The 25052-nt window shown below is 37.1% G+C and overlaps 1 protein-coding gene across 1 annotated transcript in view; it reads right to left on the bottom strand.

Moving 5' to 3' along the window:
* The window catches only part of PARD3B (par-3 family cell polarity regulator beta), a gene marked incomplete at both ends in the record, with an annotated part of 412476 nt that overhangs the window by 214894 nt on the left and 172530 nt on the right, over positions 1-25052 (bottom strand). The window contains 4 exons of the mRNA XM_082001608.1: positions 981-1339; positions 6287-6412; positions 9908-9994; positions 18477-18568. Coding sequence (XP_081857734.1) covers positions 981-1339; positions 6287-6412; positions 9908-9994; positions 18477-18568 — 664 coding nt within the window. The remainder of the gene's footprint in view (positions 1-980; positions 1340-6286; positions 6413-9907; positions 9995-18476; positions 18569-25052) is intronic.

Below are 25052 nucleotides of genomic sequence, written 5' to 3'. Positions count from 1 at the left end.
ATACTGAGCAGGATTACTACCCATGTGATAGTTTACAGTGCTATGTGATGTCAGTATCACATTCCTGTAATTTCTAAAAACATAAATTACTGTTTCAAAATCAAAAGTATTGCAGCTAAAATGGGAAGAATTCTGAAGCAGGTTTTGTTAATGCGAAGCTGAAGAGTTCAGAAGTAAAACCAAGTTATTTAAGTTAAGAAATTACAAAAATTAAGAAATGACAGCTTGATTATATTCTTTTAACACATAATGAATGAAGTTACAGACAGTTTTTAAAAGGGCCACTTCCACCATCAAATTTAACTCAGCCAAATCAGAGACAGAAATTAAACAGAAAACATAAATGCTAATTGGGATCTGCTTAAGCGCATTTTAGTACATGTGCATAAACCTGTTACTCCATGCAAAGACAGACATCTGCATGGAGCAGCAATTAAAGATATATGCGGAAAATTCAGCCTGCTGACAGCTGAATAAATACAGATGGAAAGAAAAGGTTTGTAGAAAATAAAAAAGGGAAAGACAGGTAAATCTGTGGTCAACTTCCTGGACAACACGAAACAGAGTAGAGTACATTTTTAAACATAACTTTAAAAAATATCATAACAGTGCTGGTCAATTACCAGGTGTGAATAAAAATAACAATGGTTACCAGCAGACAGTTCAAATTTTTAATCTGTATGTGCAGAAAAGCTAAATCATCTCTTAATATTGCATATTGCTAATGAAATACCTTCCACATAATCAGCAACTGAGATGTTCTAAAAATCAGTAAGTCTGGATAAGACGCATCCAAAATTTATGAGAAAGCTGACTGTGGAGAACATTACTGGTAACATTCCTGACCTTTGGGAAGTTTTGGAACTTTTAAACTGTAAATAACTTGCTTGTACTGTTAGTGTCACTAGTTTAGCTAAAAGTTAAGGTATCAATATAGAGAACATGGTACAGAATTAACCATATCGTCTCCAAATACTTACCTTTTTTCAGGTCTATCTTTATTTTCTTTGCATTTTTTTTATTGCCAAAGCCCATAAGGGGAGACAGTGAGGGAGAAGACAACTTTCTACCCAGACGTGGGAGGTTTGGGCTCTTAGCTTGCTGTAGTGTTGCCTGTACACCTGTCTCCAAGCTGCTTGCTCCAGAAAGATTAATCATCTTCAGAGCAGGTTTTGGATGAACAGGAGGTGGAATCTTTGTTTTTGGAACTCCTTCTTCATTATCCAGAAAACAAAGGGGAGCGATAGCAGACTTCTCATACTGTTCTCGATTATACGGAGGAAGGACTTCCAAGATGACACTTTGAAATTTCATTGCCTGACGGAAGATGTCCTGAGCCCTTTAAAAGACAGACAGGAAAATTCACATAACCAACCAGAAAATTTGGGCAAAGTTTGAAGTTGTTTACAGAGAGTAAGAATCTTAAACGTGAAGAAATAACCTCACCTTCACATCTACAGAGTCCCTTTTCTAAAAAGTATGCATGAAATAAGACTTCTAAACTACAGCATCTCCTTACATTTCAAGTAGGAACAGCACATCTGTCAGGATTCCTAGGCTGTTATGAAAACATATCAGCTAGAATAAACTAATGAACACAATTCTTCATGTGGCACATCAGGAAAGGAAGTTCTGATGGCAAAAGTTCATCAAAAGACTCCTGAAGTTATAGCTTGCTACTTTTTTCAAGTGTTTGTTACACTTTTTCTTGTTGGCATAGAGGCACACAGAGCACTTACGACCAATTGCTCTGGGGATACATCTACTATGAGAAAGCTCAAGACTCCATTTTTTTTCCCCCAAGTACAGCCTAACTGCCCCTCAGCTTCCTTCATCATCCTTAACGCAACTGCTGGCTGGTTCCACACCAATAAAAAAGGATGAGAGTATGTAATATATGGACATCTTCAGAAGAAATATGGTGACTGCAAATGGTGCAACAGAAAAGGATGACAGTATGGGATATATAGCCATCAGAAAAAAATAGTAACTGCAAAAGGTGCAACTACTGGTGTGTTTCTACATAAGTGGATAAATGAATAGGTAGATACTACTCACGTCTTTCAAGAAGCAACCTCTTGCTAAGATGGGTATGCGGACTTTACTTAATCAATGTCTTTATAGATGTGCTCAACTGCAACACCAGAAACTGTGTTAGAGCATTTAGTGAAACCACTCCCCTTGAACTGATTAGCACGGTAACAATACAGTGTTCAGGTTCCCAGGCACTGCAAAGCAATTAAGACAAGTTGGCCAAAGCAACCTTTCATACTGCCTTTCCTGGATTTTGAATAACCCGAATATTTAGTCAATCAAGACATTTTATGAACCTTGGATTCTAAAGGAACAAAGGAGACTTCTCTCTTTCTATGCTTTCCTCTTCCACCTTCTGACAAAGGCAACTCATTTTCTTCCACACTGCAGAAGACAACTCAAGTACAAGCAGAAGTAATAGCTGAAGAACATTCTGAGAAAGAAAAAATCAAGAACTTCTGCTTAGCAGAAGTTGGGTCAAGAGGGGAAGTAATGGCCACATTAATTTTTAAATAAATCATGGGGTCCTTTTGAGAACAATTTACATATCTCCTACCCTTCTGTAGCGTGTTTGTCAGTTAGGCAAAGTCAGTGTTTCACTGAAGTCTTGGCTTTGGATTTACACTCAGTTGTACAACAGGAGTCAATACTGAAAGTACTTCTGAAAAAAGTTTTTTAGACTGACACAGAAAGGAAGCCACTACAAACGTTAACATCTTGAATATACACCTACTGCTTTCCCAGATCAAGAGAGATGCCCATTAGCTCCAGCTTGCACCTGTGGGTAGTGGAAGAGAGGGACTGTTTTGAGAGGGTTTTTTGCAGCATGAAGACACTGAAGTCGGGAACAGTCCCAATGGATAATGCTGTGGAAAGAACCATCTTGGCTACACTGAGTGTATGTGCACCAAGAGTCAGAATAACAGCATTCATTGACAGGAGACACTGCCTGTGTGTCAGAAGAGAAACCTCAAACTTGAAAAGGAAAGGTATCAGGAAGAGTGTTGTGGGAAGGTATTCCTCCAGCACCACCCTCAAGTGTTAGCTTTCAGAACTGTAACAGCACTGCCCCAGTGTGCCTGCAGCGGTTATAGGTGATCTGCTCACCTATAGCCTGTGAAGGTTTGCAAAGACAGACCTTACCCTGATCGTAGAAACCTCCCAGCAGAAGGATGTAAAGTCTTAAGCAGGTTTCTTTCACACCCTGTCTTCATCCTTGCAAGTAGCCACTTGGCCATATGTTACAAGGTAATTTAACAACTCAGTTTCAGGAAATGAATATTTTAAATATATGAAAGAGAAAATGTAAGATCTCCTTCAAACAAAAAACAGTGGAAATAACACAAGACATCCTGTGGGAAAGCCTAAATGCAGTCTTCAGGGGCAAAATAACTGGCTGCACTTCAAAGAGAAAAAATAATGGATGGAGAAATTTACATTTCTTGAGACCCCAAACGCATACTTTAAAGAAATAAGGGAGTCAATTAAGAGAGGTGCTAGAAACTCTGCAACACAACAGAATGTAATTGAATAGATTAACAGCAAATGAAAAAGCAGATCAACAGTCCCAATATATAAAACCATTATAAACACGGGAATACAAAAAGTAGGCTGCTGCTATTACAGCTGCAGAAGCAGCAATCATCAGGAGCAATACTAGAAAGTCTCTGCTGAAAATGGAAAGTATGTAACAGTCTCTGCTAAATGTTAAAATAGCTTTTACAAGGGTTATGAAGAAATGCCAATTTGAAACTAGCAAACAGATTTTCCTCTCAAAGGAGAACCTGATGACTATTTCTGGGTCAACAGTCATTGGGACAATACTTTGTCTCATCCACTGCAATTACTGCATTTCTGTAACCTGGACTTCTGTGAGGTCAGTACAGTTAAGTCATGCCAGATGAAAAACTAAAGACATATTCACTGACATTAGTTTCAATCTGGAAAAGCTGCTTTCTTTAGCCATTCTCAATAGCCAGAGAAAAAAGATGATGCAGAAGGCTATTCTGGAAGGCAATTCAGGAGAACAACGTAACAGTTGTTCCCTGGACATGGGACCAGTTCAAAATACTCATCCCCAGTCCCCAAATGGATGTCGAGTCGTCAATTTTTCTACAGTTTTTCTCCTCAGATCCAATGCCACTACAACCACATTACTTCTTATTGTAACAGAAGGTGAATTAGACCAAACACTAAATTAGGCTCTGCTCTGAATCACCTTTTAGTCACTTCTCTCTTTCACTCTCTCAGCGACAGAGAGATCATCTCACGAGACTGGCCTCCCTAAACTAACAATTGTCTGTAAATATCCCTTCCAACTCCCAAAACTTTACACAAAGTTGGAGAAAAAGAAATGTCCCGCATTTCTCATTTTGAAGGGAAGCCTGGTGGAGAACTGGCAAGTTTATGGTAGTATTTCTAACTTGTCCCAAAATCTAGTAACCTTACAGAAAAATATACGGAATCCTCCACTGATGGGCTTAAAGCCTCTGGAGATATAGCTATATTCCAAAGAGAACACACAGGAGGCAACAATTCGTAAAAAAAAGACCACATACAATTTTGAAAAGAGAGGTTTTGATTCAAGCAAAATCTCATTTTAGAAGGATACATCTTCATTACAAAACTGCACAGGTAAGGCAACAAATATTTTAATGTGATACGAACACTTATGTTCTGATAAAGTTGATATCTTAGAAGAGAATGGCATGTACTATATCACATCAAAACACATTTATTACCTGTGCTGGTTTTGGCTGGGACAGAGTTAATATTCTTCACAGTAGCTAGAATGGGGCTATGTTTTGGATTTCTGCTGAAAACAGTGTTGGTAACACAGGGATGTTTTCGCTACTGCTGAGCAGCACTGACACAGAGTCAAGGCCTTTTCTGCTTCTCACCCCGCCCCACCAGAGGGGAGGTTGGGGGTGCACAAGACACTGGGAGGGGACACAGCTGGGACAGCTGACCCAAGGGATATTCCATACCATATGACATCATGCTCAGCATATAAAGCTGGGGGAAGAACGAGGAAGGGGGAGAGGTTTGCAGTGATGGCATTTGTCTTCCCAAGTAACCGTCACACGGGATAGAGCCCTGCTTTCCTGGAGATGGCTGAATGCCTGCCTGCCAAGGGGTAGCGGTGAATGAATTCTTTGTTTTGCTTTGCTTGCGTGAGCATCTTTTGCTTTACCTGTTAAACTGTTCTTATCTCAAGCCATGAGTTTTCTCACTTTTTTTTTTTTTTATCCCTCTGACTCCCTCCCCCACCCCACCAGGGGCAAGTGGCTGTATGGTGCTTAGTTGCTGGCTGGGGTTAAACCATGACACCACCAAATATTCAGAAAACAGTAACTTGAAAAACTACCAGAAGACAAAAAGCATAGCATGAGAAACAAGGTAATACCTACTACAGAACTATGCTGGTTTTAGGAATAAATATTTGCAAAATAGGTTTTCATAACAGTGGAACTACTTATTTGATTTTAGTCTAGAAACCCTGAACATTTGGCTTATTGTTTAGAAAGTTACGCTTCAACTCCCTTGAGATCTCAACAGGTTTTTGTTATATTATAAACAATCACTCAGCTGTCTCAACATATGGATTAAAAATAAAAACAAATTACTATTTAATTACTACAGCAAATATCTCTGAAATTTGAAAGGCTATTCTTTTGTACAACAATGTCGCATTAATTCACAGCCGATCAAAGCAACCTGTTATAGTAATTTGAGATAGCTAATAAATGTCAACAGATTTTTAATAAAAGTCATGAGGTGAGACTTACCATTTAGCTCAACTAATCACAGTTTGACAGTAATAATATTTTTTAAAAATTAAAAGCTCAAAAAGCTGCAGCACCAAAAAAAAAATCTCATTTAATTTTGCAAAAGAACATCAAAAAAGACGATGCAATGCTGACTCATTCTGAAGGTCTTATGAGGAACAAATTACAAAGAAAATATGGAAAAAAAGAACAGAAGAATTAGAAGGTGAAGATAACTATTAAAAAACTTAAAACCATTTAAAGTAAGCAAGCACAATAGGTTCTCTAAGACTAAAAGAAGATTCTACTCCTCAAATTTCACGTTATTTGAAGGTTTCAGAAAGAAAACTGAAGTTTCTGCCAGGTATTCATTTTACAGGCATTTTATGTGAAATAAATATTAATCCCTTTGCATCAATCACTTAATAAACACAGCACTGTATAAAATCCTGGATAGTTAAAAGTATCAGTAAACCAACACTTACTGTGCAAAGGTTTTATCTGTAAGGTCCACATGGTTGATCTTCACAATGCATTCATTTTCATGGAAAAGCCCATCACGCCTAGATCTACTGTTTTCTTCAACACCACGGATAAAGAGTCCCAGCATCCTAAAAGGCAAAAAAAGTGAAAACTATTCTTTATTCTGCTGGTATGAATTTAGAGCAACTAAAAATAAATATTAATCTCTACTGTGTATAAGATGAGATAGAATAGACCATTATGAAGTGCTTAACCTAGAGAAAGTATTTCCAGCTCGCTCTAACAGGGAGGGGATTGCAAGAAACACTAAGAAAAATTGCTGGACTCTAATGCCATACTACTTGCTAGAACTTCAGGAAGCATTAAATCCTGTAGATCATACTTGGAGAAACAAAGGAAAACACCTAAATCTCCTCACCCAGTTAAAAATTTGAATGTAGCTTATGCAATATTTGTCTGCTACTAAATAAGATTACGTGCTCCAAAGAAAAGCAGAAACAAACTAAATGCAATTTTCTAATTTGACTATAATAAACTAAACAGGCATTAGAGTAAGATAAGAAATAATCACTATTTCTGTATTTGAAAAGGCTCTTAAACTTTTCAGTTGCCAAAGCCCCTTGTTTGGATACATGATAGCAATACTATTTATGTGGCAGAAGAGCAGCGGAACATGAAAACCTAAGTTTTTTGTTACCAGGTTACGTGCAAACTGAAAACTGAGGTGCAGCACAGAAACTTCTGATAATGCATTAAGTAAACTAGTGCGGGTGGTGCAAAATTCCAGTGTGGCTAACTCTGCCAGGAGGTGTCTGACCTACCTGGAGCATCTCTGTATTGCAGACTACAACTCAACATAGAAATATTCAATGATATCAGCATAATGTCCAAAAAACCTGACAACTGCATGTTTGTGAAGACCTTTTATAATGAAGTTTTATCCACTAAATTTTCATACCACATCAGAATTAAAGACAGATGACCTTTAGAGACCATTTTCTATTGGTTATACTCCATAAAATATTAATGTGCAATTTCCAACGTGCCAGCATTCCAATCAGAAAACAGAAGTCTTGTATTTTTTTTCTCCAATTCATGACTGCCCCTCATATTTAAGTCCATTCAACAGATTCACAGCACGCCATTAACTATTTCAAATGACACTATATACACCGTGCATCTGATTTTAGATTTACTGTATAATGAGATATAAAAATTTAAATTTATGTATTATCAATGTACTTTAAGTGAAAAGTTGGTTCCTCCTGAATATAACTTTTTCAAAACAACTCACAGAAAAAAATGGTTCAATCTATCACAAAAGATTCTCTTGCAACCCGTGATACCCTTTGCTAAAGGATTCAAAGGGGCAGTGGTGGTGAGGGGCCACAGCCCTGTTGATGACAAACACGCAACTAGCGGCAATCAAAAAACCAAATACTAGGGACTAATGAAATATAATTATGTTAAGATGCAAACCAATATAAATGGAGAAATAGAAGAAATCACAAATTTAGTCAGTTGCTATGATCTTCACTAATCCTGCTGCATCCATATAATGCAACAGGATTGCCCACTTGTCTGAAACTCATTGTCTGCACTGTAGTACCTGAATGAGTGGCTTGAGTTATGTATGCTGTGGCAGCTTAAATTCATTGCTCCATTACTTTTTTCCACAGCCTCAATTTTAGTATTATTTTAATGCACTATTAAATTTTAATTTCCTTTTTTTAATGGTATCTAAGTGCAAAAGAAAGGGGAAAAATTATTTCCATTAGTTCTGTAGTTCCTGTGTAAACTAAGATTTTGTAAATTAATACAATGTTTTAAGCAGCTCTAGAAAAATTTTGCTCTGCAGTAGCACTAGGCTAAAGCTAGCATTACCTTATTAAAAGATAACTTTGCAACTGAAATACCAGACCAAGTTAGTTGTGGCCAGCGTGCCCCTATAAATTGTGTCTTGCCTTTAACAGAAATAAAAGATGCTCTTTCATACTTTCTCATGATGAGTGAAAATTTATACACTAGTCTCAGACTTGATTAAATAAAAGGGACAAGTGATTTAAGTCACTTTACAAAGACACCAGTATGGTTCTGCCAAGGATCATTAAAATTTCAGGACAACTGTCTAAAGAAGTAGTCTGTCTGTCAAAAAACTCTCTGCTCTAAGGGATCCCCACAAGCATTTGTAAATAAGGGCATATTGACATGCACGCAATGTAGACCAAGGAACTCCACTTTTTCTTCATGGAGGTCTTTAAAAGCGGCACCCAAAACAGTGATATTTCAGTAGAGAACTGTATTACAGTCACAATAATTACTGAGTTTAATAGCTTGCAATTTCATCACATTTTTAGCCTAATGATCTTTAAATACAGTGCACACGCTACAACCCTTAAGACACGCTTGTAACAAAGAACTACTGTTTGCATTTCATGATGAGGTAAAAAAATACAAGTGCCTTTCTCAAGACAAACAGGCAGCCTGCAAAGCCAAGGACACAACTCAGACCTCCTACAGTTCCCATTGAAGACCAACTTTCTTCTTGAGACAGTGGCGACATTTTTCCAGGCAACAGGTGGACATCTATTTCCCCTTTTGGCAAAGAAAACATTCTGAATGAATCTGAGTCCACTTACAAACTCAGGTCTTGCTGAGAAAACATATACACACACAGACTTTTGCAAGGCAATTTAATCCTTCACATTCTCTGTCATATATGAAAGTTGACAAATACAGAAACATTTAAGAATTATACTATTTTTACTTTTGCAATAATTGTCTTTGTGTTACAAGCAGCCATTTTACTATAAAGTAGTATCATCTATGGCACTGGCAATTTCCCATCTCTTATTCAGGGCTGCCAGTGTCAAATTAACTATCTGGCTAAGCCTCTGCATGTCAAATTTCAGCCTAGAATTTTTTTTTTTTTTTTTTTTTTTTTTTACTTCTGAGATGCATAGCTTGGAAAACAGTTGTAATGAAAATGCTGACACAGTCTTAACTACAGTACATCAATATAAGCATGCTGCTATAATAGGCTTTTGTGATCTCAAGAGACTATGTTAAATCATTTATAATTAAAGTAATTGTATTGTGACAAAGAAAGGTTCATGGTATAGTGCACATATAAATGCTATATAACCAAGTCTGAAAGTTGGCTTGAAAAATATGAGGCATGACCAGGCAAGCAAATTTCTTTACTTTTCTTGTGTGATACATCACTAAGGAAAGGCCTAGGCAGAGGAATCCAATTGGGGAAGAAAGAAAAAAAGAGAGAACAAACCCCTCACCCACAAAACCAACCCAACACCACAAAAACCAACCAACCCCTAGTCCCCACACCTTTAGTACTACATTTTGCTACAAATGCTAGTTTACCATTGAGAGAATAAAAACAGAAGCAATTATAAGGACGTATAGGAACAAAGGGGTTGGTACTGTCTTCTACAAATCTTAGACTATTAAGTATTTTGGTAATGAAAGACAGTGTCACAGACTCAAGTACCAATTTTCTTTTAAGCATGTATTTTCTTTATGAGTTAAGTAGTAAGTATTTAAGAGAACCACAACTGAAATCCTTGCATCAATATATTTCTTAGGCAATGCTGAAAATAGCTTACCTTCCACTCAAAGATGAAAAAAAGGGCACTACATGTATTCCCAAGGGTCCACCTTCCCCAGAAATCTCCACTGTTTTTGTCATTTCACTGAAAAAGAGCACAGGGAAACACATCTCATATGCTTCTTCACATAACCCTCTATGTTAAAAACAAATTCCTGGTTATCAGATAGCAGAAAGGATAGGAAAAAATATTAGACTCAGAGTGCACTACTATATAAAAATACTATGAAACGTAAAATGGCTATCAAATTCTTTAATCTTTTTAGATTAGGATTTGTGTACTTTGAAAGGGAAAGATACCAAGTACCAGACATTTTCCTAAGTCAACCCTTAAGTAAATTAACGGAAATATTAAAAGAATAAGCTCTTAAGTCAGGAGAGACATTATCATTTAAAAAAAAATTATTCTACATGTTCTTAATTTAAGCTTCACAGGAGCTGCTTCAGTCAATTTCCCCATGTGGACACATTATAAACATGAGATCACACAGTAAGGACATCAAGCCAATAAGCAAATTTGTCAAATCATATTTGAACATCTTTATTTCTGCCCGCAGTTGCATATCACCTCACTGACAAAGAACAAAACAAACTGTAATCAAAAGTGCAATTCAGCTCATTTTATCAGGAAGTTTCCTTCCGCAAAGACCGTTATCAAAAACCTCTATATTATCTCTGACAGATTTTTGCTGTTTCATTTCCTACTGAGTATTTTACACTGCCAGCCTTACACTGGACTTAACTCTATTCTGGGTGATCATAATTTGAAAAGGAAGGTACTTAAATTGGCTAGAATGTCAAAGGGGGAGGAGAAGAAAAAAAGAAAAAAAAGAAAAAAGAGAAATTAGTAAGGTCTGTATTCTAGCAGATCACTATTCCTACTTTCCATGCTAGTCTACATCTTCTGTAACACTGCCCCCCCCCCACCATTGTACTGAACACCATCACTCCAGATTAGCGGCCAGTGTACTCCTACTGGGTATTTCCATTCCCATTAGAACACATTCCATACAAATGAAACGGACAGACCCTGAACAATAAACCACCACTTATCCCAACGTAACAGATTTTTATGTTAGCATATTTATAACAGAGGCACAATCAACAGGCATTTCTATTTGTTGATTTTGTTTCCTGTATTCCTCTCTCTTCATGAATCAAACAGGTAAATCGTGATAAAACCTACCTTTAAGTTTTTTTAGAAACCATTTTTGTCTAGTGAAACTGTCTAGAAATGCTAATCAGGGTGGTTACCAAAAACTCAAAAATGCATGCATAGGAAATCAACCTTTCTTTCAGTTCTATCTTCTACTTCCTCCAATTCTCTTAACAGACAAAAAAAAAAGTCTTTTCGACTTCTACAGAATCAAAACACCTGAGCAAATTAAGTAGCCAAATACTATAGAGCCAGAAAATTATTGAAAGTAGTGAATGGCCTTTCATCTGTACATGGAAAATTTAAATAAGTTACAGTTGTCCCCAGATAACCCCATGTTGCTCAAGTACTCCAGGCAAGAGTTGTCTTCCTAAGCAACTGTAAAATACAGCAGGAATTTTTTTGAGGGCTATCACAACAGACAGGTTAACTGTCATATTATATCAGCGCACTTTCAGTTATAAGTAGGCTCAAAGCCAAAGAAAACATACAAGTTTATTTTTAAATCTAACATGAAATCTACACACTAAGAAAAATAGGTTTCTTTGTGAAAACAAATAGCCCAGATGTACATCGTGTATTACTTTTAAAAACACTGTGGTACATCCTAAAAGTTATGGATGTACTAAAGCACTAAATATCCATAATAAGAGCAGAGTCTATATACATACATATTAAAAAAAAAGGTACTTTAGAACTATATTTTTAATCAAAAATTTATGAGTCAGAATGACTTCTCATTCTTAGACAAATGTGATTCTTAGTTACATCTGAGAAGAAAAGTGCCCTTCACAATAACTTTAATGTATTTTTGAGGACATACTATTTTTATATTATACCTATGAGAGCCTGACAGTTAAAAATTGAAAAGCGGGATATCTAGGATGTGTTGTTACAACAATCACAATAAGTGAACTTTAAAAAGCATTTATCTCAGTGAAATTTATCTGAACTGCAGGGTTCATCCCAACTAAAAACACAGCACTCAAGCTTCTTCAAATGCATGCTGGCATCTCCCTTTCCCCTCGCTCCACTAAAGGTGCCTCAGAGGTCTCAGTGAAGAGAGAACACCTGCCTAGCATGACCTGACTGTGGCATGCAAGACCACATTCAATGCTGTACTATTGATTTTTAACCTGAGGAAGCTGTCATCATTTACTATTTAAATTCTTCATTGCTAGATGTTTATTGATTTCTGTCAACATTCTTTACAGTCTATCACATTTGTCAGGAAGGCTTGCCATGCATATTATTAAAAACGTTGATAAGTACAGTTTAGCAAGGAGAGATAGAGAAGATGTACACACGTGTGTAGTAAGCATGCACAGCAGTCCATTTATAACATGGAAAGCAAAATTTAAATGGAGTGCTGAACATTCAGCAGTGAATCAGTCTGATCTTCACATTGGCAGTGCCCTTGCTGTCAAATACTATAGCTCGCTCTCCTGGAAACTGTATCAAGAATTAGCAGTTTGTCAGTTATGCCATGGGAAAAGATCTGTTAGCTGAAAGCTTCTCTGCAAACTATCCAATAACACGGAAGAACTGATCTCAACCACTGATGCGTAAAAGGGACCTCTCTCCAGAAATAAACGTTTTGGAGTTTTGCAGCAGGATGTGGTTCACTAAGGTGCTTCCCAAACTACAAATGCTAGGTGAATCTCGTAGAATTTCTCTTGGAGAATACAGTAGGTGCAGCCTAAAGCAGGTAATTGTTTTGCAACATACTGAAGACAGTACCTTGGAAAAAACTGCTTTCTGCATGGGTTACTGGGCAAAACTTGTCATCATGTGTATGTCACAAGAATCTACTGCCTGAATAAACACAGATTGAGTATTTATTTAATATTCCAATGGCATATTCTTTTGCCATTTTAGTCTTATTCAACACTTGCATGTAAGTCTTCAACACAGGCACAACATGATGAAGCAAAAACCTTTGAATAGATCACTGAATTCCTCATATGTTTTTAAGAAAAGGTACAGATTAGTAAATTGCTGTATCTGAAAAAAAAATCCCTTAGCGCAGGATGTCAATGTTTTCCTTGCAAACAGAAAAGCACAGCTGATATTCTGAACATTCTTTGTGGCATTTTTATTGACCATAGCCAAGTAAAAGGCAAAAGAAATGTCACTCAGATGCGGAGAGCTCCTAGATTAAGGTTATTGAGCTGCACCTCCTTCCTTGTTCTTCACTTGCACCTCCAGCCCCACCAGCCAATGCTGCTGTTCCAGGGGAGGAGAGCATCCATGAATATGGGGTGCTGACATTTGGTAGAGAGCAGGGTCCTACAGGTGATGTCAAGTTACTAAAGGGAATTTTAAAGAGTAAGCATGCACAATTATCCAAATAAGCCAGTGATGACTCTGTCCATGTACTACTTTTCCATATTAAAACTGTACCATTAGTGATGGTAATAAAGTATTTGTACCCATTCTTCCAGAGAGGCTTCCAGCGTAGTCAGCTCAACTAAAGCTGTCAGATGTGGGAATACACTCAAATGATGAAAATCTGAGCAATAACTAAATAGGGATGGAGAGCACCCTACAAGGAGAAGAGAAAGCAACTGAATATAGAGTCAGGAAGGAGCTTTCCAGGCACAGTTAAGGAAACTGCTCACTCTCTTCTAAGAGAGACAGGCATATTTCATCTGCTCCATTCTACACAAAACTAAACAAACTATCCACAAAGTTTAAACATTTACTACGAAATAATGTTAGAACCTTCCAGTTTTAGGTTTGAAGAGGTAACCAATCACCCTCTCCTAAGTAAAATGTATTAATCCAGTAAAGAGGCTAATGTAGTCCAGATTTTTCTCCTCACTAAAATTGCTGGATTACAGTAGCAGTTAGTTCTCATGAGATTAATTGTCTAAAGCTTTAGAGAGAAACCAGACAACCTACGGGCACTAGTTTTTTGTGTCTTTTTCTTTAAATCAAGTTGTTCCACTTCTGTGTTGTTAGACTAATGAAAGACACAGAAGGTTAAAAAAAAAAGTAAAGTATAGAGAAGGAAAAAACACTGCAGTTACGCTTTAATTACGTATCTACAGTGCTTAAACCAAGGAACTGACCCTGACCTCTGCTAGAAAGAAGTGGGAAGACAGCAAAACAGAACATAATGAAAACACATAATGAATTATCTATGCATAAATTACCCTGAGTTCCAACTAATCCACCACTATTAAGCTAAACATCCACTTCCAAGCAGATTCATGTTTACTGTTCCTTAACACAGTCATTCTTACTAAGAAAAGCAAAGCAAGGTTTTCAAAATCACAATTATGCATAGTGTGCTAAGGGATTCAATGTTAAAGGTTGTAACAAATTTCTACTGACTTCTGTAGAGCATCAAGACCCTGCAGTTACTTTAAAAATCTTTCAAGTCCTAGTCCAGAACACGAAGGGAAGCAAGGAAAAATACCAAATTTTATAACTTAGGGTATTAGCTTGGCTACCCTTATTCTGAACATCATCTTTACTAGCAAATCCCAAACAAAAAAAAATGGACCTTTAGAAATTAGAAGAGGATTGTCATTAGTCCTGTCTGTCTTTATTCCATTAAAAAACATGCCAATGACCAATGTTTTACATCTCTCTGCTAGTAAAGTTCAACTTGCAAAAGCTCAAATTAAAATTTTCAGATTCCTGAGGGATACAGTCCCAAAAAGTTTCCCAGTAATTTTACAGTGAAATGTTTTAAGAGAATCCAGGCAAAGAAACTACCTTCTCATTAGCTTCTGAATAGAGGAGCTAAAAATACTCCACGCTGCCACTCATTTCATTTACCCAATGTGCAACTAATTTTACTTACTTAAATCAGTGAACTTATTTTCTTCAAATGGAGCAGTTTTCCTACTTGAGTGAGAAATACAAAAGAAGCCAAGTTGGAAGCCTTTAACTTCAACTGACTAGGCTTCACAATCATGGCATTCTTTTTCTCTGCTTCCCTCTGAAATACCCATTATTGGCAGCAGTTAGAGAAGGGACACTGACCTGAGACAGGCTAGTGCTCTGATGAGAAGGCTCAGTTAATTTTCTTAGGTGACTAGCTGCTATTTTGCTTAAGTGTTATAGGTCATAATGATTGCCAAACTCTGTGGCAGGAAGGAATATTTTCTAGTGAAAACAACAGGGACAACAGTGGTTTTCTTCCTTCTTCCATAGTCACAGAGTAGCTCACAATTAGGCTGAAATATTAGCTTCATTAACATCACTTAACATAGCTTATTTAAATGAAGGCTTAAGGTATCATGACTTGGTGGTCCCTCATGGCCCTAACATCTCTGAAATATAACAAGAAACACCTGCACAAATGAGAATTATATATAATACTTTCAGAAAGAACAGTGTAAAAGGAGTCAAATTAGATATTAAGATGCTAGTTTTACTACTTGTGGAAAAAACAGTTTTATTATTAACACTGTTTTTATTAATAAAACCTTCTTTACTTACATTGAATCAAATTAGGACACCAGTAAGATAGATGGTCTATACTGACTCATTTTCCTTTATAAACTTATTACTTCTAATGAAAACACTTTTGTAAAAACAGTTTAAAAACACACCACTCTTCACGTAAGGAAAGTTATGATTCACAAGAATTAAAATCATTGCCTTAAAGTTTAAATTCTTTGACTTTTGAAATTCCAGTGAATTTCACAGAAATACCAACTAACTTTGGTTTACAAAATCATGTGTTCTGAATTCCTCCTAAGTTCACTGTTTGAAGAAAATTGGAATATATTACAAATACTTTGTGTGTTTGTTTTGGTTTGTTTGGGGTTTGGGGGGGGGGGGGGAGGTGGTGTCCTTTCTTGGCCAACATTTCTCATTAATACATCAAACTCAATGCAGAATAAGACAAGTCATTTTATCTCCAAAAAAATTGCAACCAATGCAGAAAAGTTCTTGGGAATACCTTGTTCTGGCCAGCTTTCCCTCTGCTCCTTGTCTGTTCAACACACTGATGCTCAGGCATTAATTGAGTGGGCCTCAATCTATATTCTTTATCATTTTTCCTTCCATACTCCTCTGCTAAGACAGTTTGCAGAATTCATCAAAAATCCTAAGGGATCTACAGAAATCTAGGCAATTGACTGTTTTGCAACATGCCAGAGAAGACCTGGCCATTTCAGAAAACTGAACACCTCTGAGAAGTATCACAGAGGTCTTTCTCATTGTCAACGTTTCCAACGGCCACCGAAGTCAGGTTATGAAGATTAAAAGCAAATTAATATCACAACCTTCTTCTGAAGAATCCTGTATGCAAGCAATGACTTGTTTAACTCTATAAACAAGTAGATGATCTAAAACATCCCAGTAAAAGTATAAGGACAACAGTAAACATGAGCATAGCATGCACAGAGCTTGATTAATCCCCATTACAAATTAACGGATCAAGAGACAAATGAGTGCATATATTTGGTGATGCATAATAATTACATCAGGCGAAGCAAGCTGTGGAAGTCTTTATCAACATTCCATAAAGAGAAAATAAGCATTAGCAACTAAACTAAGTTCTATACCTGCATAGCAAACACTAATCAGCTAGTGTAACTTAGAGGCCCGGCAGGTGCAGAGAAAGCTGGAAGAGCACTCCAGTTCCTTTTCATGATGAGACCATTCTAAAAATATGTACTAGTACCAGCAGGCAAGAGAAGAAACTACAAAATAGCATACAAAGTAGGTGACAAGGAGGTCTCCAAGAGGGAAGAAAAATGCAAACAGGCAGATGATTTGAAAAGCACAACCTCACAAACATGAAAAAAAATCTCCTGTAAAAGAAATGATGGCTCAAACAACAAGAAAAACTAAGAAATAACTCTCTTGCATGGAAGATACTCATTTTTTACATGCTCTATAAAAGGAAAGGTGATCCTTCTGGCAGAACCATGACCAAGATTAGAGACCCTGCTCTTGCGGACATCCCCACAGGCTTTGGGTATATAAACTTCATGCCTCTTTCCTGGACCCCACATAGATAAAACGGGAATATTAATACCTGGTTTTTCTCAAGTGTTTGTGAGGATAAATGATGTAAGAGTAAGGCATACAGATACTGTTTATTTCATGGGGTTTATTTTATACTGTTTTGATAAACAACTATAAGCTGCAAAATTAGAGCAAATTATTATTTGCCACGAACAAATTGAAACAAATTACTTTTTGACATTTTAGTTGTCACATAGAAGTTTGCCATGTAACATTTCTTAATTTCATTGTACAACGTGCTATGATACCACTACAGTTCTGCAACAAGCACAGCATACTGGACAAAGGACTGAATTCCTTTACCAACTCAAAAAGGTGACTTCAGCACAACCTGCATCACCAATCAAAGCTGAAATTTAAGCTTATGGTAGGACAGGAGAATAGGAGCATGGAAACATTTTGCTCTAAATTTACCAGGTCAAATCCTCTATTACTGCCACTGAGGATGTGACTGACCTACTTTGTGACACTGTATTGCAGCCTGACTTGTTAATTTTGGTGTAACAAATGTAACCTGCAAATTTTTTTTTTTTTTTAAATTTCATTTCATCTATTTAGAATTTTTCCTGTGATTTGAGGAACAATAAACCCCAAAGCTCAGTATTAAGCCTCTTGGGAACACCTAGTTTCCTCTTGTTTCAGCTATGCAGCTCTCAAATTTTACTGTATTGGCTTCTAATGCAGATTATACATTTACCTGAGTTTCACTCAAAATTTAGACTGGTCAAAATAAAAGTTACTTCTTAAACTATCAATGTGACCCATACCACCTTCAGTTATAACAGCACTGGCCATCTCTAGTTTGTTATAAATGAAAAGAGGAAAAGGATGCATTCCATCTGACCACTCTAATGAGGCACTGCACAGGGAAATATTGCAAATATTGGCTATAGTTTTCACAGTGTATAAACATAGATATAAAATCTACTAGATGATACAGCAAAGTAATAACCTTATCACTCAAAAACAGAGGTGACATTTTAACTGAAAAAGATCATTTTAGGATTATATGGTTCAGCTGACTGGTTATTTATTGAGATACAATAATACAACCTAAGAACATCCTCTACCTTAAGACATTAAATACTTGCAGGACCGAGTAGAAAGCAAAAACACTGAGTATACAACAGTAGCACATTCCCCCCACACCCCCCGCCCCTTAGCCTTACACTACAAACACCACAATAAAATCATTCATATTCATCAACAAGGGTGAAAGACCATCATGCACAAATATGTGCTTCAGTATGTGAATTGAGTACATTTTTAGGATGGGAAACGGACAAGAAGGAAGAGATCACAATGATGATGATGAGCACACCGCAGATTCACAGGTGCAGCTGGAATGAGAAGTCAGTCTTTTTTTGCATGTTGATGAACCACACTTGACTCAGCACTGAACAGAAGATGTTCCTACCTGACAGGGAGCCGGGCTCTCTGGGCTAACAAAGGTTCTGTGGGTCCAGTAAGGTTCACCTCCCCATCCTGAAAGGATATCTGGGAAGCACCCTGTTGAGAGATTTCAAAGCACATTTTGAAACAACGTACATGAACAATGGCTGTCTTTGGTTTTGAGTGCATATTTGAAAGAGAAAAATCATAAGCAACACATCTCACTGACAGCAAGGACTGAAAGACCCATGCAGTATGCAGCATATATGACACTGCATTCTGAGAAACAGTATCTGAAGTCCTGCTCCTCACACCAGAGTCTCACCCTGTTTCCACTGGAGAAGTTTGTGGTACTGCTTCCTTGTCTGCCTCTAACCGGAATGTTACTCCTTCCCATCCTGAGCCACCTCCTTTCTCACAATGGATTCCACAGACCTTGGATAAACCAAATGCTTTTCTGCTCTTTCTATCCCTTAGTAGCATTTATCTAGTAAAAACACATTTTTACAGTAACTTCACAGAAAAAGGAATTATGTAACCATTTTGCCAGACACACAAATACAGTGCACACAGCAACCTAGAATTAATGCTAAAGCTCTTGAAAACTATTATTTAACTTTCTTTTTGGGATCCTTAGACTCAATGTTTTCATTTTTTCCACACTGGGAGAGGGAAAAAGGTACCAATGAGATAAGACTGCTATCAGCAGGTGATGTATTAGCTTTAATGTACTGTACTTCATTGCGAACCTTATGGTAATAATGTAAATAAAGCAAAATCCGTAACAAAGACCTCTTTTGGAGAGGTCACTTCTGCCAACTCTGCAACAGGAATATAGCTGGAAGACATAAATCTTCAGATGTCAACACAGTAAGAGAATTCAATTCAGAGCTTGATCTTAACTAGATAAAGCCTAAAGTTAATTTTTGTTGTTGTTGTTGCAGTGGTAGTTTTCCAGGGTATATACTTGCCACATCAGGTTGTCTCAAGGCAAAAGGCAGCAATGTTATAAATTAATTCCAAAGAACAAAGCCAACTAGGTAATTTAATTTGCAACAAAAGCTCAACACTGTATATTAAAACTTCCAATTTAGTTCAAAAGACTGCTCTACTCAGAAAGATGGCTTTAAAGCTCTGCTGGTTTCAGTCCCTCAAAGATTTGTGGAACTTATTTTCAGTTTATAAGTATCAAGAGAGTTGGGGGCATGAGTGGGTTGCTTTGCGTTTTAAAAAAGAATCATGACAAGCCTTGCAAGCAAACCTTTGGAATATACATCAAGCTGGATCCCCTTTTGGCTCACACACCGCTTTTGAACCTATAATACTGGTAGCAATTCTCTTTGTGTGTTAATCAGAGCACAAGCCAACAGACTTGGCTTCTACTGCAAGACCAATATAGCTCGCTGAAGGCAAACTTCCGTCACTAATGGAAGAACTATTTTAAAAAACATGTATCGAGTATGTGCCATCCCTTCCAATCACTTTCAACAATGAAACCACATGTCAAGGAGCAATTCTTGTTATATGAAGCATATTCCATACTAACCTCATAAATCAGGAACTCAACCTCAAGCAATGCATTAGTAACAGAAATCTGACACACAGCCTTCATATGTTGACTTCATCTTGATAAAAGATAGCACCTTGGTGGCAACAGATGCCAGAAGCAGATAAACCTCTTAACAATAACGCTCCCAACAAAGCTAACCTCCTTTAGTTAATTACTAAAAACACTAGTGCATAAAGAGTCATCTTTTTGGAAGGCTGAAAATAGCCAAGCCATGAGCAGACTTTGGGTTGTGAGTTGACTAGACTCTTTTCTTCCAGACACTGTCTGCAACACAATGTTGCTCAGTAGCAAGAGAACTTGCTACTCATGCCTCAGAACAGTTTTGCTATTTAAAGCCTCCCTTGCAATCTACACAAGTCTGCATACCCTATATGATTTCTCTATTTCTGGGCTTTTCTTCACCGTTGTTCTTGCTGTAGTGAGGTTCCGTCCATACTTGTCCTCCGTCTCCACTTCCCTGGGAGGGAAGATTTTACAGTAATGACAAATACTAATGGTCAGAACACAACCTCATCTCATGCTTCTGTTGACTAATTCACAGGTTTTAAAACACAGGAAACTATTTTTTGATCAAGTCTAACGTCATGCTGGGAATTAGATTTGTTTAGTGACACAGCACAACATTGGTAAGGGCACAGTCAGACTCCAAAATAAGAGGTTCTTACAAAAAGATGGCAACCAACAGCTTTCTCTTCTCCTAAAGACAAATCCAGCAAAAAGTGTCTTTAAGCTGGGTAACAGGGTTATTATAGATACTAGGGCTATCAGACCTTCAGTAGGGGTTCTTATGGCCTCAAGTTGCGCCAGGGGAGGTTTAGATTGGATATTAGGAAAAATTTCTTCACTGAGAGGGTGGTCAGGCATTGGAACAGGCTGCCCAGGGAGGTGGTGGAGTCGCCATCTCTGGAAGTGTTCAAAAAATGTGTGGATGTGGCGCTTCAGGACATGGTTTAGGGGACATGGTGGTGTTGGATTAATGGTTGGACTTGATGATCTTAAAGGTCCTTTCCAACCTAGTGATTCTGTGATTCTGCACAGAATTTAAAAACACATCACAGATGTTTCAAGGCATGTTCATTTCATCCAGAAAACCATAGTCCAGCCTTGCAAGGTGCCTGACAGTCCCACTTTTCCACATTTTCATCATTCCACAAGATAAAATTTCTGTGAGGAATTAGAGGATGAAGTTTGCAGTCTGTAACTGCAATGACAGTTTTCTCCTCCACCCCCTTCCTTTTTTCTCCTTCCCCGCTTAAGCGCAAAAGCTTCTAAAAAAAAGTTACCCTCTCCTGAGCTGGACAGGTGTGGTGAGGGGCTTCACTAATGCCACAGTGAGAAGTTCAGTGTCATAGCCTCCATCCTGCACACCACCACCTGTTTTGATTTGAAGGCATATAGTGCTCACACGTATCACAGATTATCACATGCTCAATTCAGTAAACACAAAGCCAGGTATCTTTGAAGTCTTAACTGACCAAGGAAACATGAACTATACACTGAAATTATAATTGAGCTCTCCAAGAATGACATTAGAGCTCCAGTCATGTAGCAATCACTACAAATGAACAAATTATTTTCATACTTCAGCATTTCATTGGAAGTACAGTAAATTTAAACAGATCATCTCCTGCTCAACTAGCAGAATGATAGCAAGCCAACAACGCACAAGATGCTATTAGAAAACAATGATCCAATACACACAAAAAATTCTCAATCCCTTGTTCATATTTAAAGACTGATTGTCAGTTTTTCAATAGTAGCAGAATTAATGACACTGACTCCCCAAACCTGACTCAAATTCAGCTGACAGTGTAATAGATTTACAGTGACAGAATTGCAGTTTCCACTTAGGAAACAGGAATAAAATGCAAAATGGTGTGGTAAAAACAAAAGCCAAGAAAGCATATGCATCTAGTAACAGTGGAAGTTTTCAAATGTATTTACATAGGGATAATTTAAATTAGGCAATTTTTCCTAGTGTTGCAAAAAACATGTTCATCAACATAGGACTGAGGCAGAGAAGGATCCTATTACATAATAGCCCTCTGCAAACAACTGTAAACCAAATGCTTGAGAGCATTCATTATGTGCCAGCTCTCAAACGACGTAAAAATGTAGGTGTAACAGTAGAAAGAGTGACAGAGTACATACCAGTAACATTTTCTACTCTACGAACATGAACAGTCTTCTGAAGTCAATAGTCAACATGGATATATATCAGCCCCAACAACAAATATGCTGGAATCAGTCATAGGTCTTATTGAGGTTAGGGAGTATGAGAAATTCTCCATTTTTTCTTTAATTTTTGAAAACGCTTATTTCATAGAAAATAAAAAATGTCTGGGGAAAAATGCAATAGTAGCACTTTTGGGCAGAGACATGAAAGTATCGGTTTCTGGCTAGAAAAAGAGAGAGGGAGAGACAGAATTGACTGAAAATGGTCAAAACAACTGTTTTTATTTCAAACAAAGAGTGCAGACCTGAGCAGCTAACAGAGCAGACAGCTGCGCTGACAGCCAGGCTACCGACCAGCCCCATTGCTCTGTTTTTTCACTATCATCACAACCCAGAAAACCTGTATTTTCGTATCTTAAAAAAACTGCACCAGATCTGTTTTCCAGCTAAACTCTGGTTATAGCATAGTTTTGCATTACATTTTGGCTGAAAAGAAGTCTTTTGTTGAGGTTCTTCTGCAGCAAAATTTCACACATTCACACAAGAGTGAACTATACCACCTAGCCCAGTAAGACAGCTTTAGAAATATTCACAGGCCACCACTGGCCATAAAAGCACCCTAAGTCACTTCAATTCTCCCCGAGAGGCTCAGAACATTATTCTAAAGACAAGAAGTAAGTTTGTAGGTAGTATAAAATTGATAATATATCACTTCTATTTAAGCTATGTAGCAAAAAACATCCTCTTCTACTTGGAAAAAAAATTCTTATTAAACAATAACATAAGAGAAATCTCAGAACTAGACAAATTTAAAGAATAGGAAATCTACATAAACAACTGGAGAAAATCCTGAGTCCAGGGTATACTTGCAGTTTAAAATAGTCATCAAACACTAACAATAAACTTGAAGGAAATAAATAGATCTATTAATAAAGAAACACACATGGTATCTATTCAAATTAGGACTGAAGCAGTGCTGTGTACCCCAGGGTATCTTTATCTGAAACTTTCTTTTAATGATAAAGTTGAAAGTGAAAATGTATGTCTGAAGTTCCCGTTTACAGTATTGTATTCCCTGAGGGCATCAGCTTTTTAAAACAAAGGAAAGGCATCCAAAACCTAAAGCAGAGGTCACAGAGCAGGGTGGCAGGCTGCAGAGCTCATTCTCCCTACTTGGCCAACGGTAAACCTTCTTCCAAGAAGGTTCAATGGGAGTTCAGATCCTACCAACATAACAAACATTCAGATGCAAGGAAACATGGGGGTGAAAGGGATGCTTAGTTTACAAATGCAGGAAATGTCTCATCTACTGCTCTCACAACAGACAATTTTAATTACCATATTTAAAAATTGAACATTTTTAGCAACACTTTCAGGATCGTGTGAGCATTTCTGACAGCCAGAATGAGTTTAAAAAGCCATAGCACTATTTTTAGCTTTAAAAATCAGCACTTTCATAAATATTCTCAAACCAATTAGTCTGTTACAAAGTAAAATGTTTACCTTTACTTACAGCAAAAAATGCAACACCTGGCATTTCATACAGAAGTCGAACCCCAAGACCATACAGCTCAAGGAACACATAGAAAGGCTCTTTTTCATTCAGTAATAATATAACCAAGCACAGGTTAAAATATGATAACACTATCTGAACCAAAGTTATATATATCTTGATGTAAGTTCCAGCAGCTAGACACAATGCTGTTTTCAAGTTCTGGCTAATTGTACATGCTGTGCCTCAGAAAGGCTTGGCTCACTTTGGTCTGCTGGGATAAAACATGCATTGCGTGTATATATGCGTTTCTGAAACGGCTAAGAAACTTCATTCAACGACAATAACCCGTGTCCTTTCTTATGATACTCCTGCCTCAGACTGTAAAAACGTCATTACCGTAAAAACTGTAATGCAGCAAACTGCAAGTTTTTAAAAATGTTTTACGCTTAAAATCAGTATCTAGATTCCCCCATTTGGCCTTAGATCCACAATGGGCCTAATCAAAGCTGTGGACCTAAAACCCTACATTAAGAAAAGTTATTTTATCCTTACTACTTTCAAAGTGCAGAGTCAGACTATGTCAAGGCCAGGGAACACTCTGACAAGTGAAATATATAACAAGTTATCAGTTAGCAGAAATCTCTTCTTAAAACACCTTTGCAGAAGAAAAAACTTTGTAACCAGGGAAAAGCATTGAAACCAGAGACTCTGAATAGGTTAAACATTACATGTTGTAAAATACCAACTTTCAATGAGTTACACAAAACTCAGTGTCATTCAAATATTAGATACAAAAACAAAGTTGGTTTTAACAACTGCGTTCCATCTGCTCAGCTAACCTTTCATTACCAAGCTAATACCAGACTATCTTTTCCTGCCCACATAGATTTACATAACATCCAAAACCACTTCCTGAAATACTTTTAAGAATGGTTTAGTATTGCAAAAGCATACACAACACCACCTCAAAAAAAATTCTAGATTAATTTTGTTATTTTAACACAACTTCCCTTTTTTCCTTCTAAATAAGTGTAATGAAATAACAAATATCCTTTTAAAACCAGCCAATAATAGAAAATTAAGTTGCTCATTACGCTCTTAAACAATAGAGCTTGTCTGAAAGAGATGTTGATTACAGATATGCAAGCTGTCCTACTTAAATAAGTATATTTATAACCACAACTAATTTATCTCAAATATTAAATGCCTAAGCATTTAATATCCCCACAGCATACCTATCATCAATATACCAAGGACGGAAACCAATGCAAAGCAAGCTAATACAACGCTGCTAAACGGAAGGAAAAAATATTCATGTTTGTTACTGCATATTTCTTACTTTTCCAGTGGTCTGCTTGATT

The sequence above is a fragment of the Phaethon aethereus genome, assembly GCF_964289735.1.
Source record: "Phaethon aethereus genome assembly, chromosome: 6".
NCBI classification, from domain to species: domain Eukaryota; kingdom Metazoa; phylum Chordata; class Aves; order Phaethontiformes; family Phaethontidae; genus Phaethon; species Phaethon aethereus.
The sequence above is the reverse complement of the archived record's forward strand: the minus strand, read 5'-3'. Positions and strand labels throughout refer to the sequence as shown.